Here is a 21,054-nt window from a genome sequence, read left to right on the forward strand (position 1 = left end):
CTCTGTGGTTGAGACAGATATTCTGTGATGGGACAGTGCGGAGGGAATTATCACTGTTTGTCTGACTCCCGGTGCGTTTGATGGGACGATTTGGAGGGAGCTGCACTTTGTCGGACCCCCCGGGAGTGTGTGATTGGATAGTGTGGTGGGACTTTCACACTGTGTCTGACTCCGGTAGTCTCCGTTCGGACGGTCCAGAGGTTCTGGTTCTCTCTCTCTCTCTCTCTCTCTCTCTCTCTCTCTCTCTCTCTCTCTCTCTCTTCCTCTCCCTGCGGTCAAAGACTCAAACTCTCTTCACTCCGAACTCTCTCTATACCTCTCACATACTCTCTCTCTCCCTCCCTACCCCGCTTCTCTTCTCTTTTGCTCTACCGCCACTATCTCACACACTGTCTCTACCCACTCTCATATCCCGTAAGTTCCCTACGCCCCTCTCCATCTCCGTCTTACACTCCACCTGCTAATCGTTCCCCATCTACGTCGCCCCCAACCACGCTCCCAGCTCTCCTCCCTCTCTGTGTCACAGACAATTGTGGGGAGTATGAGGGTGTCTAGTATGACACCTCCCCCCTTCCACGAGATATCAATCACCAGCTTTTGAGCCTCTCCACAGCTCTGCCTGCACAGGCTGGTAATGTGGTTCCGCAGCACTTGCATCGGTATCTGAAATCTTAACACCCTTTCCCTCGCACGCTCTCTCCTCCCCTTCCTTCCTTTTCCCGCAGCACACCATCCGGTCACTCACACAATCCATCTCCGAGAGACACACTCAATTCGAGACGACTGGAACGCCGAAATGCTGGGTATTGGTGAGTGCGGAGGACGGAGGAGGGAGAGAGTGCGCGGGTTTTCTCACTCCAGTGGATTGTGCTGAGATGGTGCGTGTCACATGTCTGCCACCGGGAGTGTGATGGGATAACACTGAGGGAGATTCGCTGGTTATCTGACACTGGAATTGTGTGATGGGACGGTGTGGGGGAGTTTTACAGTGTGTGTCATCCCGGTCGTGTTTCTTCATGCAGTCCAAGGGTCCAGGATTCCTCTCTTTCTCTCTCTCTCTCTCTCTCTCTCTCTCTCTCTCTCTCTCTCTCTCTCCCTCTCTCTCTCTCTCTCTCTTTCTCTGTCTCTGTCGCTGTTTGTCTCTCTTTCCCTCCACTTCTGTCTACGCACACACAGACACACGCACACACACTCTCTTTCTACCCTGATTCTCTCTGTATCTCGCACAGCCTCCCACTTTCCCTCTAACCCTACCCATTTCTCCTTTGTTCTACCGGCTCTGTTTCACACACTCTTTCTATCACCACTCAAGATCTCAGGCCACCAACGTTAGAGTCGTCTGCAATCTCAGCAACGACATCTTGTATAATCTGCTGCAAATAGTCTTTATATTTGACCGAGATCACTGGTCTCACCCCCGAACTTCTGGTGAACACCGCTTGTGAAGGTCTTCCAGCCTGAGAATAGATCCTCAACCCTAAAGCTTTGCCCCGACAGCAAAGCCGTGTGATAATAATTCCTTCTCTATGGTGGAATAATTTATTTGATGCTGATTGAATTTATTTTGAAAATAAGCCACAGGGTGGTCTGTACCATCATCCTCCGTTTTAGATTTGCACCATCGATAAAAAATCACAGACTTCTCATAATTCCTAAACCTTTGCATATAGGCTCCTGGAACCAGTTCATAAGCTTTAAGCACAGTCTGTTTTACTGTCCCATATTCAGATGCATCATCAACTGATAGTGCAGAATAATATTCCTTTTATTTCTCCGCGTCTTACATTCTCCCTCTTTCTCTTTCAGACGGCGAGACATCCACATACACAGCGCTGAACTTCGGGAAAGACGGTGAGTATGAAGATCCTCTCATCGCTCGGGACCCGCCGGTCTGTCAGTGACTGCACAAGCAGGTCAGAGTTCACATTAGCGACGTCACACTGAAGAAGTCACGTGCCATGCGCACAAGTATTCAAGTTTCTATGAATCTGCTGCAATCACCTCCTCTGCCAGCTCCCTCCGTAGACGGGCCGCTGTCTGAGTGGAAAAACAAAGTTGTCACTCAAGTCCCCAGTTTTATCACCTTCTGCTATCATGTTATCCCTGAGCGCTCTGGTTCTCGGTTCTCCAAACCGAGAGAAAAGTGACTCTGCACGTTCACCTAGTCTGTGCCCCATGTCCCCTGTGGTTTTATACAAGTCTGTAAAGTCAGCTCTGCGCTCCATGGTATGAAGTGTCAACCTACCTGACTTATCTTCATAATTCAGTCACCAAGGTCCCGGCAATATCCTCGTAAATCTCCTCCGCACTCTCTGCAGCTCAGTGGCATCTTCTCCAGACAAGGAGGACGGAAATGGAACATTGTACTCCAAGTGTGGCCTCACTGAGTCATGTTGAATGCAACGTGACCTCCTTACTCCTGTACTCATTGCCTGACTGATGGAGGGGAGCGCTTCAGACGCCTTCTCCACCGCCCTGTCTATCTGTGACTTCACACTCTGGGAACCGTGCACCCCGAGCCCTGGGTCCCTTTGCTCTGCACCACTCCCCAGTGTCCCTGTCTACATGTGACTCCACTTTCAGAGAACAGTGTCCCTGTACCCCTGGGTCCCTCTGTTCCACAGCACTCCCCAGTGTCCCTGCGTACCTGAAACTCCTCTTTCAGGGAACCGTGTCCCTGTACCCCAGGGACCCTCTGTTCTACAACACACCTCAGTGTCTCAGTCCACGTGTGACTCCACTTTCAGGGAACAGTGTCCCCGTATCCCTGTATCCCACTGTTCTACAACACTCCCCAGGGTCCCTGCCGACCTGAGACACCACATTCAGGGAACCTTGTCCCTGTACCCCTGGGACCCTCTGTTCAACAACATTCCCCAGGGGCCCTGTCTACCTGTGACTCCACTTACAGTGAACCCTGTACGTGTACCCCTGGGTCCCTCTGTTCTATAACATTTCCTAGGTTTCCTCCCGTTCACCGTGTAAGTTCTGCGCTGTTATTTGTCTTCCTCAAACACGATAGCTCAAAATTAGTTGCATATGTCCCTGCATGGCGCTCGTCCCCGGCTAATCGAGATCCCACTGTCAGGGAAAACTGCCTTCACTTTTCACCACACCACCGATGTCAGTGTTGCCTGCAGGCTTGTCAACCGCATCTTATATATTCTGCTGTAAATGGTCGATATAGTTGAAAAACAAAAACACTGGTCCCACATCCGACCCCCCGGTGAACAGCGCTCGTGACGGGCTTTCAGTCTGAGAAACGAGCTACAACCTTAGACCATTTCTCCTATCCCCGAACCAATTGTATATTCAGTCAACCATCCCTCCCAGCGTCGCACACCATCTCCCAGAGCGGTATACCATCTGGGAACTTATTAAAATCTCTGTATATTGCAACTACAACCCCGTCCTGACCAATCTTCCGCAAAAAAAAAACAGGAAAAAAAAACACCTGTCGTCTGCGTCCCACTTCTCGCTTCTGTTCTCCCCAGCTTCCGACTCCCGCAGAGTTTCATAGTCATAGTTATAGTGTTACTTTATTGATCCCGGGGGAAATTGTTTTTTGTTGCAGTTGCTCCATAAATAATAAATAGTAATAGAACCATAAATAGTTAAATAGTAGCATGTAAATTATGCCAGTAAATTATGAAATAAATCCAGGACCATCCTATTGGCTCAGAATGTCTGACCCTCCAAGGGAGGAGTTGTAAAGTTTGATGGCCACAGGCAGGAATGACTTCCTATGACGCTCTGTGCTGCATCTCGGTGGAATGAGTCTCTGGCTGAATGTACTCCTGTGCCCACCCAGTACATTATGTAGTGGATGGGAGGCATTGACCAAGATGGCATGCAACTTAGACAGCATCCTCTTTTTAGACACCACCGTGAGAGAGTCCAGTTCCATCCCCACAACATCACTGGCTTTACACCAGCCTACCCACCATTAACTCTTCCTGCACATCCTGCTGCCTCGGTAAAGCAGCCAGCATCATCAAAAAACAACTCCACCCACCCCGAACATTCTCTCTCCTGCACCTTCCCATCGGAGGGAAGATGGGAGAGCATGTCTGACCGGGCTCAGAGACAGCTTCTACACCACTGTGATCTGCTACTATGATAAGATGTAAACTTGACCGCGCAATATACCTCCTCGTGGCCTTTGCCTGCCTGCACTGTATTTTCCCTGCAATTGTGACACGTTTCTGCATTCTGTTATTGTTTCACCTTGTTCTACTCCAATGAAGTGACCTGTACCTATGGAATTTTCTGGGATCTCTCCTGTCTGTGATGTATATAATTTATCTGGATGACAGTGTAGATGGGTGGTTGGTACGGTTACAGATGATACGGAGATAGGTAGTATAGTGGATTGTGCAGAAGAGCTGTAAAGAGTTCCGCGGGATATTGATCAGTTTCGGATATGGGTTGGAGAAATGGCAGATGGAGTTTAACCCGGAGAAACGGAAAAATTTGCACCTTGGTAGGTCAAATGCAAAGAGATATCACAGTACTACAGCCAAGGTCCTAAACATTGTTGGCTGGCAGACGGATCTTGGGGTCCAGTATCATTGTTCATGGACATGTTTTCTGATAGGGTGGTGAAGAATGCGGATATCATGCTTGCCATTATACTATTATTTGGGGCAATGAGTTCAAAATTCTGGAGATCATATTGCAATTTTATAAAAATCTCTAGTTAGGCTGAAGCAGGCTTATTGTATAGAGTTCTACTCACCCCCATGTCAAGCCCTTGAGCAGCGTCCGGAGAGGTTTAACAGGATGCTGCCTGGTCTCGCTGATTTGAGGGATTGGACAATTCGGTTGCTTCCTATGGAGTGGAGGGAGATGAGGGGAAATCTGACGGCAGTTCATGAGATCATAAGACACATCGGCGGCATCGGCAGACGTTGCCTTTTCCTCAAAGATGAAATGTCTAATATCACAGGGAATGCATTCGGAACAACATTATAATCCTCTCCTGTGCTATAAGGGTTGGTCTGTGTTCTATGTGTGACAATATAAAACCAATTTACTAACTCTACGAGGCAAGACATACTAAGGCACAAAGACCTACTGAGATGTCCATCCAAGTCATTGCCACAGACATCTGAAGTCGTGCGTATCATCACCAGTTGCAGAATTCCAAGAAGCAATCGCTGCCCGCTTAAGCCAAATCTTAACAAAAAAATCACAAATTCCCAGTTCGCTGTGAATTCCAGAAATCGCAATCATGTAAATGAAGTTCCCATGAGAGGAACTTTTTTCAAATGCCCGTCTAATGTCAACTGGTTAATCTCTACAGACTTGCGCGTCCAACCCATGATTCCCTTCTATGTCGGCAGGAAACGGTCCTGGATTTAACTGTGTCCTGTCCCTCTGCATTTGACTTCACGGAGCTCAAAGCCTCCCTCTTACCCGGATTAAATTCGGTCTGCCATTTCTCCACCGATCTGCAAATGATCCACATCCCACTGAATCCATCAGCGATGTTCTACACTTTCCACCACCCCACCAATCTTTGTGTCGTCAGCAATTTTAACAACCGCCCATCTCCATTTTCATCCAGTTCATCAGACCCATCACAAACACCGGACGACCCGCTTGTACATGCAAACTATATTCAACCTTGAGGTTCATTAAAAAAATGTTATTTAGGTTTACTTATTTATTGAAAAACAATGCGGATTAGGCACTTCCGATGCTTCGGGCGCCGCTGCCTACTAATTACCTGACTATAATCCTGGCCGAATCACTATAAAATTTATAATCAGCAATTAACCTATCAACCGGTACGTCTGTGCACTGTGAGAGAAAACGGGAGCACTAGGTCGAAAACTAGCCATTCACGGTTAAGAGGAACATACTCCTTGCAGTCAGTAGCGGGAAGTGACCCAGGTCTCTGGTACTGTAAACCACTATGTTACCGTACCGCTCTTCCTGTTGCAAGCAGCCACGAAACTAATAAACACAATGGAAAGCGAAATTCCCCAAAATCTGTTCATCCCCATAAAACTGCAATATATCCCATTTGTGAAAAAGGAACAAATCTCCTCCTCCTCTCTCTCTCCCAGTGTTTTCTCCCCTCACTTTCCTACTCTTTCGCTATCACTCTCGCACATCCCACTCGCACTTCACTCATAACATCGTTCCCTCTTCTCACGCCGCCACCCCTCTCCCCTTTCTCTCCCCGTTTTCGTTCCCACATTCTCTCCCATTTTACCACCCTTCTCCCGCTCCGCACACTCTCTCACATTTTCCCGCTTTTTCTCCCAGACGGTCCGAGCTCAACGTACTCAGTGCTGAACTTTCGGAAAGAGGAAGATCTCGTCCATGAGTATGACGATCCTCCCATTGCCTCGGGACCCGCCGAACTGTCAGTGACTCCACAAGCAGGTCAGAGTTCACATTGATGACGTCACTGTAAAGGAGTCACGTGTTATGCGCACAAGTGTTCAAATTCCAATGCATCGTCCGCCTTCTCTGGCAGTTCGTTCCATAGACGGACGGCCATCTGGGTAAAATGGAAAACGTTGTAACTCTGGTCCCCAGTTACATCACCTTTGCTATCATCTTATCCCTGAGCGTTCTGGTTCTCGATTCTCCAAACCTAGAGAAAAGTGACTCTGCGCATTCACCTAGTCCGTGCCCCATGTCCCCTGTGGTTTTATACAACTTTTTTTAAGGTCAGCTCTGGGCTCCATGGTATGAAGTCCTAACCTACCTGACTTATCTTCATAATTCAGTCACCTAGGTCCCGGCAATATCCTGGTAAATCTCCTTAACACCCTCTGCAGCTCAGTGGCATCATCTTCAGAGAAGAAGGACGGAAACGGAATACTGTACTCCAAGTGTGGCCTCACTGAGTCATGTTCACTGCAACGTGAACTGCCTACTCCTGTACTCACTGCCCTGACTGATAAAGGGCAGCAGGTCAGACGCCTTCTCCATCACCTTGTCTATCCGTGACTTCACACTCAGGGGACCGTGCACGTCTAGCCCTGGGTCCCTTTGCTTTCCTACACTCCTCAGTGTCCCTGTTTACCTGTGACTTCACTTTCAGGAAAGAATGTCACTGTACCCCTGGGTCCCTCCGTTCTATGACATTTCCTAGGTACCTCCCGTTCACTGTGTAAGTTCAGCGCTGTTGTTTGTCTTCCTGAAATACGATAGCTCAAACTTAGTTGCATATGCTTCTGCTCGGCGCTCGTCCCCGCTAATCGAGACACCACGGCAAGAGAAAACTGCCTTCACTCTTCACTACACCACCGACGTCCAGTCAACCATTCCTCCCATCGTCGCACGCCATCTCGCAGAGCGGTATACCATCTGGGAGATTAACCGAATCTATGTATGTTACATCTACCATGCCGTCTTGATCAATCCTCCGCATCAACTTAGTCAGACAGATCTCCTTGAGTTCCAGATCATCCTCCAAAGCAGTCTACCATCTGAGCGCTTGTTAATAGTCTTAATTTGCCTACTCTATGGTACATAGAACATGGAACATAGAATAGTATCTACAGTACAGGTCCTTCAGCCCACAATGTTGTGCCAACCTTCAATCCCTGCCTCCCATATAAGCCGCCAACTTAAATTCCTCCATATACCTGTCCAGTAGTCTCTGAAACTTCACTAGTGTATCTGCTCCACCACTGACTTGGGCAGTGTATTCCAGAAACCAAATGCTCTCTGAGTAAAAATCATTCCTCTAATATCCCCCTTGAACTTCCCACCCCTGATCTTAAAGTCATGTCCTCTTGTATTGAGCAGTGGTGCCCTGGGGAAGAGGCGCTGGCTATCCGCTCTATCTATTCCTCTTATTATCTTGTACACCTTTATCATATCTCCTTTCATCCTCCTTCTCTCCAAGGAGTGAAGCCCTAGCTCCCTTAATCTCTGATCATAATGCATATTCTCTAAACCAGACAGCATCCTGGTAAATCTCCTCTGTACCCTTCCCAATGCTTCCACCTCCTTCCTATAGTGAGGCGACTAGAACTGGACACAGTACTCCAAGTGTGGCCTAACCAGAGTTTTATAGAGCTGCATCATTACATCGCGACCCTTAAACTCTATCCCTCGACTTATGAAAGCCAACAGCCCATAAGCTTTCTTAACTACCCTATCCACCTGTGAAGCAACTTTCAGGGATCTGTGGACATGTACCCCCAGATCCCTCTGCTCCTCCACACTACCCAGTATCCTACCATCTACTACCAATTGCAGGTCTGCCCTCCCCAGTCAAATCAGCCCGATAAATTTCTCCCTGGGTCTCACGCCACCTGTCATCTGCTTCTCTCTTTTCGCTTCTACTCTCCCCAGCTTTCGGTCTCCCGCCGTGTCTCACCGCCTATTGCTTCTCCGTCTGGCCCCAAATTCCTTTCTCCCATCTTCCAGACTGCACTAAAATCTGGGATGTTAAAATGCGACTTGCCAAGTATCCATTATATCTATCTATCCGCACATATAACTGTTTCAAATCCCCCTGGGTCCCACACCATCCTGCAGAGAAGTCTACCAAGTTGAAAAAAAAAATGTTTTATTGAATTCCCTGTTAACCATGTCTACTGCCCTGCTCTCATGAAACGTCCTGGTTCCACACTAACAAATGAACACTACTCCAACGATGAGCGCAAGAAAGTACAGAGCTGAGCCCAGCTCCGAAACCAGCCTACCCAATATGAACTCTTTCTGCACATCCTTCTGCCTAGGTAAAGCAGCCAGCATCATATAAAAAAAATACTCCACCCACCCCGAACATTCTCTCCTCTGCAACCTCCCATCGGAGGAAAGATAGGAAGGCATGTCTCACTAGGCTCAGAGACAGCTTCTACACCACTGTCATCAGACTATTGAACGGTCCTCTACTATGATAACATGTAAACTTGACCACGCAATATACCTCTCCGTGGTCCTTGACTGTCTGTACTGCGTTTTTCCTGCAATTGTGACACTCTGCATTATGTTATTATTTCACACTGTTCTACTCCAATGAAGTGATCTGTATCTATGGAATTATCTGGGATCTCTCCTGCCTATGATGTATATAATTTATCTGGATGACAATGTAGATGGTGGGTTGGTACGGTTACAGATGATACGGAGAGGTAGTATAGTGGATTGTGCAGAAGACCTGCAAAGTATTCGGTGGGATATGGATCATTTCAGATATGGGTTGGAGAAATGTCAGATGGAGTTTAAAGCGGAGAAACCGCGTTTGAACCTTGGTAGGTCAAATGCTAAGAGAGATCACACTATTAGAGCCAAGGTCCTAAACACTGTTGCCTGGCAGAGGGATCTTGGGGTCCAGTATCATTGCTCATGGACATGTTTTCTGATAGGGTGGTGAAGAATGCGGATATCATGCTTGCCGTTATACTATTATTTGGGGCAATGAGTTCAAAATTCTGGAGATCATATTGCAATTTTATAAAAGTCTCTAGTTAGGCTGAAGCAGGCTTATTGTATAGAGTTCTACTCACCCCATTATCGGAAAGATGTCAAGCTCTTGAGCAGCGTCCGGAGAGGTTTAACGGGATGCTGCCTGGTCTCGCTGATTTGAGGGATTGGACAATTCGGTTGCTACCTCTGGAGTGGAGGGAGATGAGGGGAAATCCGAGGTAGGTTCAGAATATCATAAGAGGAATCGATGGCCTCGGCAGACATTGCCTTTTCCTCAGACATGAAATGTCCAATATCACAGCGAATGCATTCGGAACAACATTATGGGCCTGTTCTGTGCTGTTCGGGTTAGTCTGTGTTCTGTTTGTGACAATATGAAACCAATTTACTAACTCTACCAGGCAAGATGTCCTAAAAGCACAAAGGCTTATTGAGATTTTCATCCAAGTCATTGCCACAGACATCAGAAATCGTGCGTAACATCACTAGTAGCGGTATTCCAAAGAGCGATCGCTGCCCTCTTAAGCCAATTCTTAAAACAAATTCCAAAATTCCCAAATTCCCAAATTCCCAATTCACTGTGAATCACAGAAATCGCAATCACGTGACAAAGCTCCCATGAGAGGAACATTGCCAAATGCCCGTCTAAAGTCAACTGTTTCACCCCCACTGAACTGCGCATTGACCCCGTGATCCCATTCTATGTCGACAGGGAACGGTCCTGGCGTTAACTGTGTCCTGTCCCTCTGCACTTGACTTCCCGGAGTTCAAAATTTCACACTTTCTTGGAGAGAACTCCGCCTGTCATTTCTCCGCCCATCTGCAACTGATCCACATCCCGCTGAATCCATCAGCAATTGTGTACACTTTCCACAACCCCACCAATCTTTGTGTTGTCTGCAATTTTAACAACCACCCAACTCCATTTTCATCCAGGTCAGTCACAGACATCACTGTAAACCTTGAGACTCATCTTTCTAAAAAAGAAAATAGAGAAACCCACTCGGTCACGGGCCGGCATGTACGGTGCAGGCGTCGGCAGGAATTGAACCCGCGACTCTTGTACTGTAAAGCACTACGTTACCGTACCTCTCCTGATCTTGCAAGCAGCCATGAGACAGTGAAACTCAATGGAGCACGAAAATCCCCATAAAATGGTAATCCCCACAGAACCGTCATATATCCAATGCTTGAAAAAACAACAAAGCGTGCAAACAATTATACAACTACGAAAAATAATAAAACCGTAACACTCTCTCGTTTCGCTCTCTCGCTCTCTCACCAATTCACTTTCGCGCCCTCCATCGCATTCCTCCCAGTCCGGCTTTTTCCTCCACTCCCTCGACCACTCTCTCGCTCACTCCCTCGCTATTGCTCTCACCCTTCACACTCCCTCGTCACTCATAACCTCGCTCCCTCTTCTCCCTCCGCCACTCTCTCTCCTCGTTCTCTCTGTTCTCTCCGCCCATTCTCTCCCATTTTCTGTCCTACCTTCCACACTCTCTCACCTACGAGGACACCCCGTCTTTCCGCCTCACTTACACTTCCTTCCTCTGAGGCATCTATTTCTCCCTCATTCTGGTCGCCTCAATATAGGAATGATGTGGATAGAGAATATACAAAATGATGACAGATCAAGGGAGCAGGGGCTTTACTCTTTGGAGAGAAGGAGGATGAGAGGAGACATGATAGAGTTATACAGGATATTAAGAGGAATAGATAGAGTGGACAGCCAGCGCCTCTTCCCCAGGGTACCACTGCTCATCACAAGAGGACATGGCTTTAAGCTAAAGGGTGCGAAGTTCAAGGTGAATATTAGAGGAAGGTTTTTGACTCAGAGAGTGGTTAGTGCGTGGAATGCACTGCCTGAGTCAGAGGCGGTGGCAGATCCACTAGAGAAATTTAGGAGACTACTCGACAGGAGAAATATAGGGTGCGGGGAAATATGGGAGCTGGGGTTTGAAGGACGGCACAACATTGTGGGCCGAAAGGCCTGTACTGTGCTGTACAATTCCATGTCCTATGTTCTCCCACTACTTTCTCTTCCTCTCTCTGATCTGTCTCTGTATCCTCCCTCCTACCATTGGAAACATTGAAATATAGAGAAACTACAGCACATTTCCGGCCCTTCGGCAACAAATGCTGTGCCAAACATGTAATTACCTTAGCAATTACCACGTGTTACCCATAGGCCCCTATTTTCCGAAGCACCATATACCTTTCCGGGAGTCTCCTAAACTACCCTATAGATCCGGCTCCTCCACCATCGCCGGCACGGATTCTACGCACTCACCACTCTCTGTGTAAAACACGTACGCTGACCTCTCCTCAGTACCTACTTCCAAACACCTTAAAACTGTGCCCTCTCTTTTCAACCGTTTAAGTCCTCGGTAAAAAGCCGCTGACTATCCACACGATCAATGCCTCTCATCATCTTATACACCTCTATCAGGTCACCTTTCATTTTCCGTCGCTCCGAGGAGAGAAGGCCACATTCACGCAACCTATTCTCGTAAAGCATAGCTAATTGAGGATCCACAAAACTATGTCCCCTTGTATCCCGTGCCTCCTTACTTTCTCAATAAGCCTTGCATGGCGTACCTTATCAAATGCTTTGCTAAAAATCCATACAGACTGCATCAACGGCTCAGTGTGTTTAGTCACATACTCATAAAATTCAATCAGGCTCGTAAGGCAGGACCTGCCTTTCATAAGGCCATGCTGACTATTCCTAATCGTATAATGTCTCAACAAATGTTCATGAAACCTGCCTTTCAGGATCTATTCCATCAATTTACCAAACACAGAAGTAAGACTCACTGGTCGATAAATTCCGGGACTATTTCTACTCCCTTTCTTGAATAAGGGGAAAACATCTGCATCCCTCCAATTTTCGGAACCTCTCCCAACCCCATTGATGGTGCAAAGTCCACTGCCAGAGGCTCAACATCTCCACCGTCGCCTCCCAAGGTAGCCTGGGATACATCTCGTCCGGTCCTGCTGACTTATCCAACTTATTCTTTTTCCAAAGCTCGGGCACATCATCTTTATTCATGTCTATATGGTCAAGCTTTTCAGTGCACAGCAAATCATCCCTACAATTGCCAAAATCCTTTTCCGTCGTGAATACTGAAGCAAAGTATCTGCTTTGTCCGCCTGGTTCACACATACTTTTCCACTGTCACAATTGATTGATCCTATTCTCTCACGTATTATCCTCTTGCTCTTCACATATTTGTAGAATGCCTTGGGGTTTTCCTTAATCCTGCTCACCAAAGCCTTCTCATGGCCCCTTCTGGCTCTCCTACTTTTATTCCTAAACTACTTCCTGCGTGGCCAAGCGGTTAAGCGTTCTTCCAGTGACCTGAAGGTCGCTAGTCGAGCCTGGGCTGAGGCAATGTGTGTGTCCTTGAGCAATGCACCTAACCACACGCTGCTCTGCGACGACACAGGTGCCAAGCTGTATGGGTCCCAATGCCCTTCCCTTGGACAACATTGATGGCGTGGAGAGGCGAGAACTGCAACATGGGCAACTGCTGGTCTTCCATACAACCTTGCCCAGGTCTACGCCCTGGAAACTTTCCAAGGCGCAAACCCATGGTCTCGTGTGACTAACGGATGCCTAAAAAAATCCTTCCTGCTAACCATATAATCTTCTAGATCTCTACCATTACCAAGATTCTGAACCTTTCGTAAGCTTTTCTTTTCCTCTTGACTAGTTTTTCAACAGCCTTTGTACATCACGGTCCCTGTAACCTACCATCCGTTCCCTGTCCTTGTCTCTTTGGAATGTACCTATGCAGAACGCCGCACAAATATCCCTTGAACACTTGCCACATATTTACCGTCCATTTCCCTTTGAACATTTGTTCCCAATTTATGCTTCCGCGTTCCTGCCTGATTACCCCATTTAAAGGCTCAACAGTGCCTTATAAAGTCTCAACATTACATCCGTATTTACATATTCTGGACCACCCGATCACAATTGCCAACGTCACCACCCAATCAACCTAAATGTTAACCTGAACGGAATCCTGCACGAGGTCTCCCAAACCCCTTTGTGAAAAAGATATTTTAATTTTCTCTCCATTTAGATTCAGTCTGTTGGCAGGGACAGGTCTGCAGACCCCGACCAGGTTCATCATCGTGGCCTGACGCCTTGAGAGGGTTCACCCACCTGACCGATGTTCTGACGTTGTGGCCGAAACAGAGATGACAGAAAACGGGGTGTCTAATGAACCCCGCCCTTTCACCACTAACCGTCTGCATTAGCTCCTGACACCTCTGCAGTATATCTCCCACCCTCCCACTCCTCTGCTCCTCCCAACACACTCACCTCTTTGCTCCCTGATTCACACCCTCCCCAACGCAGCTCTGTTTGCGTGGACCGCTCCATCACCAACAGCCCGCCACATCTCTGGCCCCACACAAGTCCCTGCTCTACAAATTCCCTCTCTGTGTTCACTGGGATGTGCGAAGAACATTGGGGATAGTTGACGTCTGGTTTTATTCACATTTCCACCGGCTATCGGTCCCCCGTTTCTGAGTCTCTCCACAGTTCTGTGTGGATAAGTCTATCATGTGGTTCCCGTCGTGTGCAAGCAAGTTAGTCAGACAAATCTCTTTGGGTTCGACATCATCCTCCAGAGCAGTTTACCCTCTGAGCACTTGTTAGTAACCTTGTTCAAACCTCTGTGCGGTACATCTACGACCAGTGCAGGGTCAGTCCTCCCAAGCAAAATCAGCCCGTCAACTCTCCCTGTGTGTCAAGCCATGTACCCTCTCCCTCCCCATTCTGTCTTCTACTCTGCCTACCGTCCCCTCTCCCTCCAAGTCTCACCGCTCCACTCTTTCTCTATCTACCTCCCTGTCATCCCTCTTCCAGGCCGATCTACCATCTGAACTCTTGATAATAGACTTGTTCAACTCAGCGTACAATATATCTACCAATCAGAACAAAGCAGTCAGTCAAATCTCCCTGTATTCCACACAATTCGACAGAGTAGACTACTAAGTGGTAACATTAAATGCTTTCTTGAGTTCTCGATTCATCACGTCCACTACCCTGCTCTTATGAACCGCTCTGGTTCCTCAATATAAATATAGAAACTGTTCCGCCTCTGCCCACGCACCAAAAAAAAAAAAAATAAATAAATAAAAACTGCGGATCGCTGTGCAAAGAGCTGAGCACAGCTCAGAAACCAGCCTCCCCTCCATGAACTCTGTCTGTACTTCCTGCCAGCTCGGTGTTCAGCAGCAACAGAGAAACACCCCGCCAATCCCGGACATTCTCTCTTCTGCACCCGCTCCTTCCTATCGGAGGGGAGATGCGAGAGCATGTCTCACTATGCTGAAGGACAGCTTCTACCCCAGTGTTATCAGAATATTGAGCGGTCCCCTAGTACGATCAGATCTACCCTGGATCTCACAACATACCCCGTGGTGGCCCTTGTCCCTTATTGAGTGCCTGTACTGCTCTCCATCTGTAACTGTGACACTTCATTCTGCATTCTGCTATTGATTTAACTTGTTCTACTCCCATGCAGTGATCTGTACCTCTGCATGTAACTGGGACCTCTCCTGTCTGTGATGTATACAAGTAATCTGGATACCAATCTAGATGGGTCGGTTGGGAAGTTTGCAGATGATACGATGATGGGTGGTGTTGTGTATCGTCGAGTGGAGCTGAAAAGAATTTACTTGTATAAGGATCAGTTGCAGATATGGGTTGGAGAAATGGCGAATGGAGTACAACAAGGACAAACGTACAATGATGCGCCCTGGTAGGTTAAATGCTAAGAGATAGCACACGAGTAACGCCAAGGCCTAATCAGTGTTGATTAGCGGAGGAATCTTGCGGTCTAATGTCATTGTTAATGGCCATGGATTCCGATGGGTAAGTTAAGATGGTGTATACCATTGGACAACAGACACTAGACACTAGAAAACTACAGCACAGTACAGTCCTTTCGGCCCTCGATGTTGTGCCGACAGATATATTCCCTAAAAATGTACTAAACAGCCCCGTAATCCTTCAATGTTCTTTCATCCATGTGCCTGTCCATAAGACTCTTAAATACCCCTAATGTTTTAGCCTCACCACCATCCCTGGCAAGTAATTCCAGGCACCCACAACCCCCTGTGTAAAAAAAAAAAACTCAGCCCGGATCTCTCCCCTAAACTTCCTCCCTTAACTTTGTACATATGCCCTCTGGTGTTTGCTATTCGTTCCCTGGGAAACAGGTACTGGCTATCCACCCTACCTATGCCTCTACAATCTTGTAGATCTGCATCAAGTCCCCCCTCATCCTTCTACGCTCCAAAGAGAAAAGTCCCTGCTCTGATAACCTTGCATTAATAGACAATAGACAATAGACCATAGGTGCAGGAGTAGACCACTCGGCACATCTAGCCCGCACCGCCATTCACTGTGATAATAGCTGATCATCCACAATCTGTATCCAGTTCCTGCCTTATCCCCATAACCTTTAATTCCGCTATCTTTACGAGCTCCATCCATCTCTTTCTTGAAAACATCCAGAGGCATGGCCTCCACAGCCTTCTGGGGCAGAGTATTCCATCTATCCACCACTCTCTGGGTGAAAAAGTTTTTCCTCAACTCCGTTCTAAATGGCCTACCCCTTATTCTTAAACTGTGGCCTCTGGTTCTGAACTCACCCATCATGTCCTCCAAGTGTGGTCTCACCAGGGCCCTGCACAGCTGCAGAAGGACCTCTTGGCTCTTATACTCAATTCCCCTTTTTATGAAGGCCAGCATGCTATTAGCTTTCTTCACTGCCTGCTGTACTTGAATGCCTCATGCTTGGCATAATTAGTCGGGGCACTGAGTGCAAAAGTCAGGAAGTTATTTTGCTAATTTATAAAGATCTCTAGTTGGGCTGAATCAGGCGTATTGTATATAGTTCCGTTCACCCCATATTGGGAGGATATCAAGGCCTTGGATAGCCTCGGGAGAAGCTTAACGGGATGCAGCCAGGTTTCGATGGCATGTGTTACAACGAGGGGTTGGTCACTTGGGTTTCTTGCTCTGGAGCGGACGAATACGAGGGGAGATCTGATGGAGGTTTATAAGATCATAAGTGGAATAGACAGTATCATTTTCCCAAAGGTGAAATTTCTAACACCAGAGGGAATTCACCCTGGACAACTTTCTGCGCCTGTTCCTCTGCTGTACTGGCTGGCCTATGTGTGACAATAATAAACCAATTTACTGATTTGCGATGCAGGATGCGAATCTCACAAAACCTTGCTAAACAATTGGAGTTCCCAAGTCTACCAAAGGCAGCGGAGCTCCCATTGCGGATCTCTGCGCAACACGACCTGACACGGACTTCCAACCAGCGACCGCCGTCCCGTGTGTTCCGTGGACAAGCCAGTACGGAATCCAAATTCCCACGTCACTGTGAATCACAGTCATCGCAATCGTATGAATGAATCTCCCACGAGAGAGACTTTTTTTTAAAGGTCCGGCTGCGCTCAACTCTTTAACACTCCATTGACCTCCGTGATCAACCCTAGAGCCGTTTCGCTATCGACAGTTAAGGGTTCTGCCGTTAACTGTCTCCTGTCCTTTCACATTCAACGCTCCAAAGGTCTTCCTCTTACCAGCAGCCACGGAACAAAGAGACACAATGGATTCCAAGAAAATCCCCACATGTTAATCTCCATAAAATCGTCGTATATCCCATGTGTTGAAGAGGTGCAAAGCGGACAAACTATAATGCAACTGTTAAAAATAATAAATTTGAATCCAAACGACCAATACCCCATGTATCATTATCTGCTGGATAAGCCTCCACTGAGGGACACAGTCAAACACCCAAATGAGGTTTTTGGAGACGACATCCACAACTACAACTTCAGCGATCACTTTAGAGATTGAAGATGCATGTCAGCCTGGGAAGTCGAGGAATTTAGACTCTCTGCGATGACTTATTTCCTCAGCAGTTTGAACGAGGCACTAGTGCGCAAGCGCGTGGTGGCCGGCCGGTGTGAAGAGCGCAAAGAGAAGACAGGTTTACAGCGCGGGAGTCGACGTAATGGGAGACAGAGTAGGAAGGCTTTGACTCAACTGGACTTCGGAGATAATGAGTCGAGGCGAGTTAGTTAATCTGTTTAGAATACAGACAGAAAGAATGTATGTGAGCATTGTATCCTTTTTGCCAAATACGTGTCCAGCTCTTTACTCCATCCCTCTTATTTCTGTCTTCTCCAATCATTTCTGATCTCCCTATCCACCTTCCAGTTTCGAATCTCTAACTATCCATTCTTTCCGTTAGTACTGACGAAGGGTCTCGGCACGAAACGTCGACTGTACCTCTTCCTAGAGCAGCTGCCTGGCCTGCTGCGTTCACCAGCAGTTTGTCCGTGTCCCCCCTATTACATCCACATTTTGCTTCCCCTCACGATTTTGCTCCCACTCCCAGCATCAAAGGACTCATTCTGTGTCTGAACCGGGGAGTGTATGATGGGGCAGTGTGGAGAGAGATTCAATTTGTGTCTGACCCCGGGAGTCTGTGATCGGAGGGTGTGGAGCGAGTTTATCTCTGAGTCTGTCCACTGATGTATTTGTTGAGACTGTGTGGAAGGAGCTTCAGTCTGATTCTGAAACCGAGGGCGTGTGATGGGACGGTGTGGAGGGAGATTCACTCGGTGCCTGAACCCGGGAATGTGTGATGGGACGGTGCGGAGGTAGCTTCACTCTATGTCTGACACCGGATGTGTATGATAGGACGGTGCAGAGGGAGCTTCATTCTGTGTCTTAACCCGGAAGTGTGTGGAGAGTCAGTGTGCAGGGAGACTCACTCTGTGTCTGTCCCCGGGAGTGTTTGATCGGACGGTGTGGAGGGAGATACTCTCCGTGTATGATCCCGGGAGTGTGATTGGACGGTGCGCGCGAGTTTCACGCGGTGACTCACCCCGTGAGTGCGTGATGGGACGGTGTGAAGGGAGATTTGCACAGTGTTTGACATAGGGAAAGGTTGATGCGAGGTTGTTGGGCGACATTCACTTTGCGTTTGACCACTTGCGTTTTTGGTGGTAGGGTGTGGAGGGAGATTTACTCCGTGTTTTTCCTAGGTATGTGGGATGGGACAATGTGGTGGGAGCTTCACTCTGTGTTCGATCCCGGAAGTGTGGAATAGGACAGTGTGGAGGGAAATTCTGTCTGTTTCTGACCCCAGGAATCTGTGATCGGAGGGTGTGGAGAGAGTGCCAGACCACTGATGTATTTGAGGTGACTGTATGGAGGGTGCTTCAATCTGTTTCTGACACCGAGATTGTGTCCTGAGACAGTGTAGATGGAAATTCACTCTGTGTCTGACCCCGGGAGTGTGCGATGGGACGGTGTAGAGAGAGATTCACTCTGTGTCTGACCCCGGTGGTGTGTGATTGGACGGTGAAGGAGGGAGATTCACACTGTGTTTGACCCCAGGAGGGTGTGATGTGACGGTGTGGAGCGCGTTTCACTCGGTGTCTGACCCCGAGACTGTGGGATGGATGGTTTGGAGGGAACTCCACTCTGTAACTCACCCCGGTAATGTGTGATGGGACAGTGTGGAGGGAGATTCACTTTGTGTCTCACCCTGAGAATGTGTGATGGGACGGTGCGGAGGTAGCTTCACTCTGTGTCTGACCCAAGGCGTGTGTGATGGGACGGTGCGGAGGGAGCTTCACTCTGTGTCTGACCCAGGGCGTGTGTGATGGGACGGTGCGGAGGGAGATTCTCTCTGTGTCTGACACCGGATGTGTATAATAGGACGGTGCAGAGGGAGCTTCATTCTGTGTCTTAACCCGGAAGTGTGTGGAGAGTCAGTGTGGAGGGAGACTCACTCTGTGTCTGTCCCCGGGAGTGTTTGATCGGACGGTGTGGAGGGAGATACACTCTGTGTCTGATCCCGGGAGTGTGTGATTGGACGGTGCGCGCGAGTTTCACGCGGTGACTGACCCCGTGAGTGCGTGATGGGACGGCGTGAAGGGAGATTTGCACAGTGTTTGACATAGGGAAAGGTTGATGCGAGGTTGTTGGGCGACATTCACTTTGCGTCTGACCACTTGCGTTTTTGGTGGTAGGGTGTTGAGGGAGATTTACTCAGTGTTTTTCCTAAGTATGTGGGATGGGACAATGTGGTGGGAGCTTCACTCTGTGTCCGATCCCGGAAGTGTGGGATAGGACAGTGTGGAGGGAAATTCTGTCTGTTTCTGACCCCAGGAATCTGTGATCGGAGGGTGTGGAGAGAGTGCCTGACCACTGATGTATTTGAGGTGACTGTATGGAGGGTGCTTCAATCTGTTTCTGACACCGAGATTGTGTCCTGAGACAGTGTGGAGGGCGATTTACTCTGTGTCTGACCCCGGGAGTGTGCGATGGGACGGTGTAGAGGGAGATTCACTCTGTGTCTGACCCCGGTGGTGTGTGATTGGACGGTGTGGAGGGAGATTCACAATGTGTCTGACGCCGGGAGTGTGGGATGGATGGTTTGGAGGGAGCTCCACTCTGTAACTCACCCCGGTATTGTGTGATGGGACAGTGTGGAGGGAGGTTCACTCTGTGTCTGACCCAGGGCGTGTGTGATGGGACGATGCGGAGGGAGATTCTTTGTGTGTCTGACTCGTATGTGTATGATAGGACGGTGCAGAGGGAGGTTCATTCTGTGTCTTAACCCGGAAGTGTGTGGAAAGTCACTGTGGAGGAAGATTCACTCTGTGTCTGACCCCAGTAGTGTTTGATGCGACGCTGTAGAGGGAGATTCTCTCTGTGTCTGATCCCGGGTGTGTGATTGCACGGTGTGCAGCGAGTTTCACGCGTGACTGACCCCGGGAGTGTGTGATGGGACAGTGTGGAATGAGATTCACACTGTGTCTCACCCTGGGAATGTGTGATGGGACGGTGTGGAGGGAGATTCACTCTGTGTCTGACACCGGGAGGGTGTGACGTGACGGTGTGGAGTGCGTTTCCCTCGGTTTCTGACCCCGGGAGTGTGGGATGGATGGTTTGGAGGGTGCTCCACTCTGTAGCTCACCCCGGTAATGTGTAATGGGACAGTGTGGAGGGAGATTCACTCTCTGGCTCACCCTTGTAATGTGTGATGGGATTGTGCGGAGGGAGCATCACTCTGTATCTGACCCTGTTTGTGTGTGATGGGACGGTGTGGAGGGATATTCAATCTGTGACAGACCCGGGATTGCGTGATGGGACGGTGTGAAGGGAGATTTGCACAGTGTTTGACATATGCAAATATTGATGCGAGGTTGTTGGGCGACATTCACTTTGCATTTAACTCTTGCGTGTTTGGTGGTAGGGTGTGGAGGGATATTCACTCTGTGTTTTTCCTAGGTGTGTGGGACGCGACAATGTGGTGGGAGCTTCACACTGTGCCCGATCCCGGAAGTGTGCGATAGGACAGTGTGGAGGGAAATTCAGTCTGTTTCTGAGCCCGGGAATCTGTGATCGGAGAGTGTGGAGCGAGTGTCTGACCACTGATGTGTTTGACAGGATTTTGTGGATGGTGCTTCAATCTGTTTCTGACACCGAGATTGTGTCCTGAGACGGTGTGGAGTGAGCTGTTCTCTGTGTTTGACCCCGGGAGTGTGTGTTGGGACGCTGTGGAGGGAGATTGACTCTGTGTC

General features: G+C 48.4%; 1 protein-coding gene across 1 annotated transcript in view; it reads left to right on the top strand.

The window, feature by feature from the left end:
- The first annotated feature begins 582 nt into the window (after positions 1-582).
- LOC140207263 (uncharacterized) overlaps positions 583-21,054 on the top strand; it is a 47,798-nt gene continuing 27,326 nt past the window's right edge. Inside the window, exons 1-3 of the mRNA XM_072275717.1 lie at positions 583-809; positions 1,807-1,851; positions 6,277-6,396. Of these exons, the coding sequence (XP_072131818.1) occupies positions 797-809; positions 1,807-1,851; positions 6,277-6,396 (178 nt within the window). The 5' untranslated portion in view covers positions 583-796. The remainder of the gene's footprint in view (positions 810-1,806; positions 1,852-6,276; positions 6,397-21,054) is intronic.

This window comes from Mobula birostris, chromosome 13 (assembly GCF_030028105.1).
Source record: "Mobula birostris isolate sMobBir1 chromosome 13, sMobBir1.hap1, whole genome shotgun sequence".
NCBI classification, from domain to species: Eukaryota; Metazoa; Chordata; class Chondrichthyes; order Myliobatiformes; family Myliobatidae; genus Mobula; species Mobula birostris.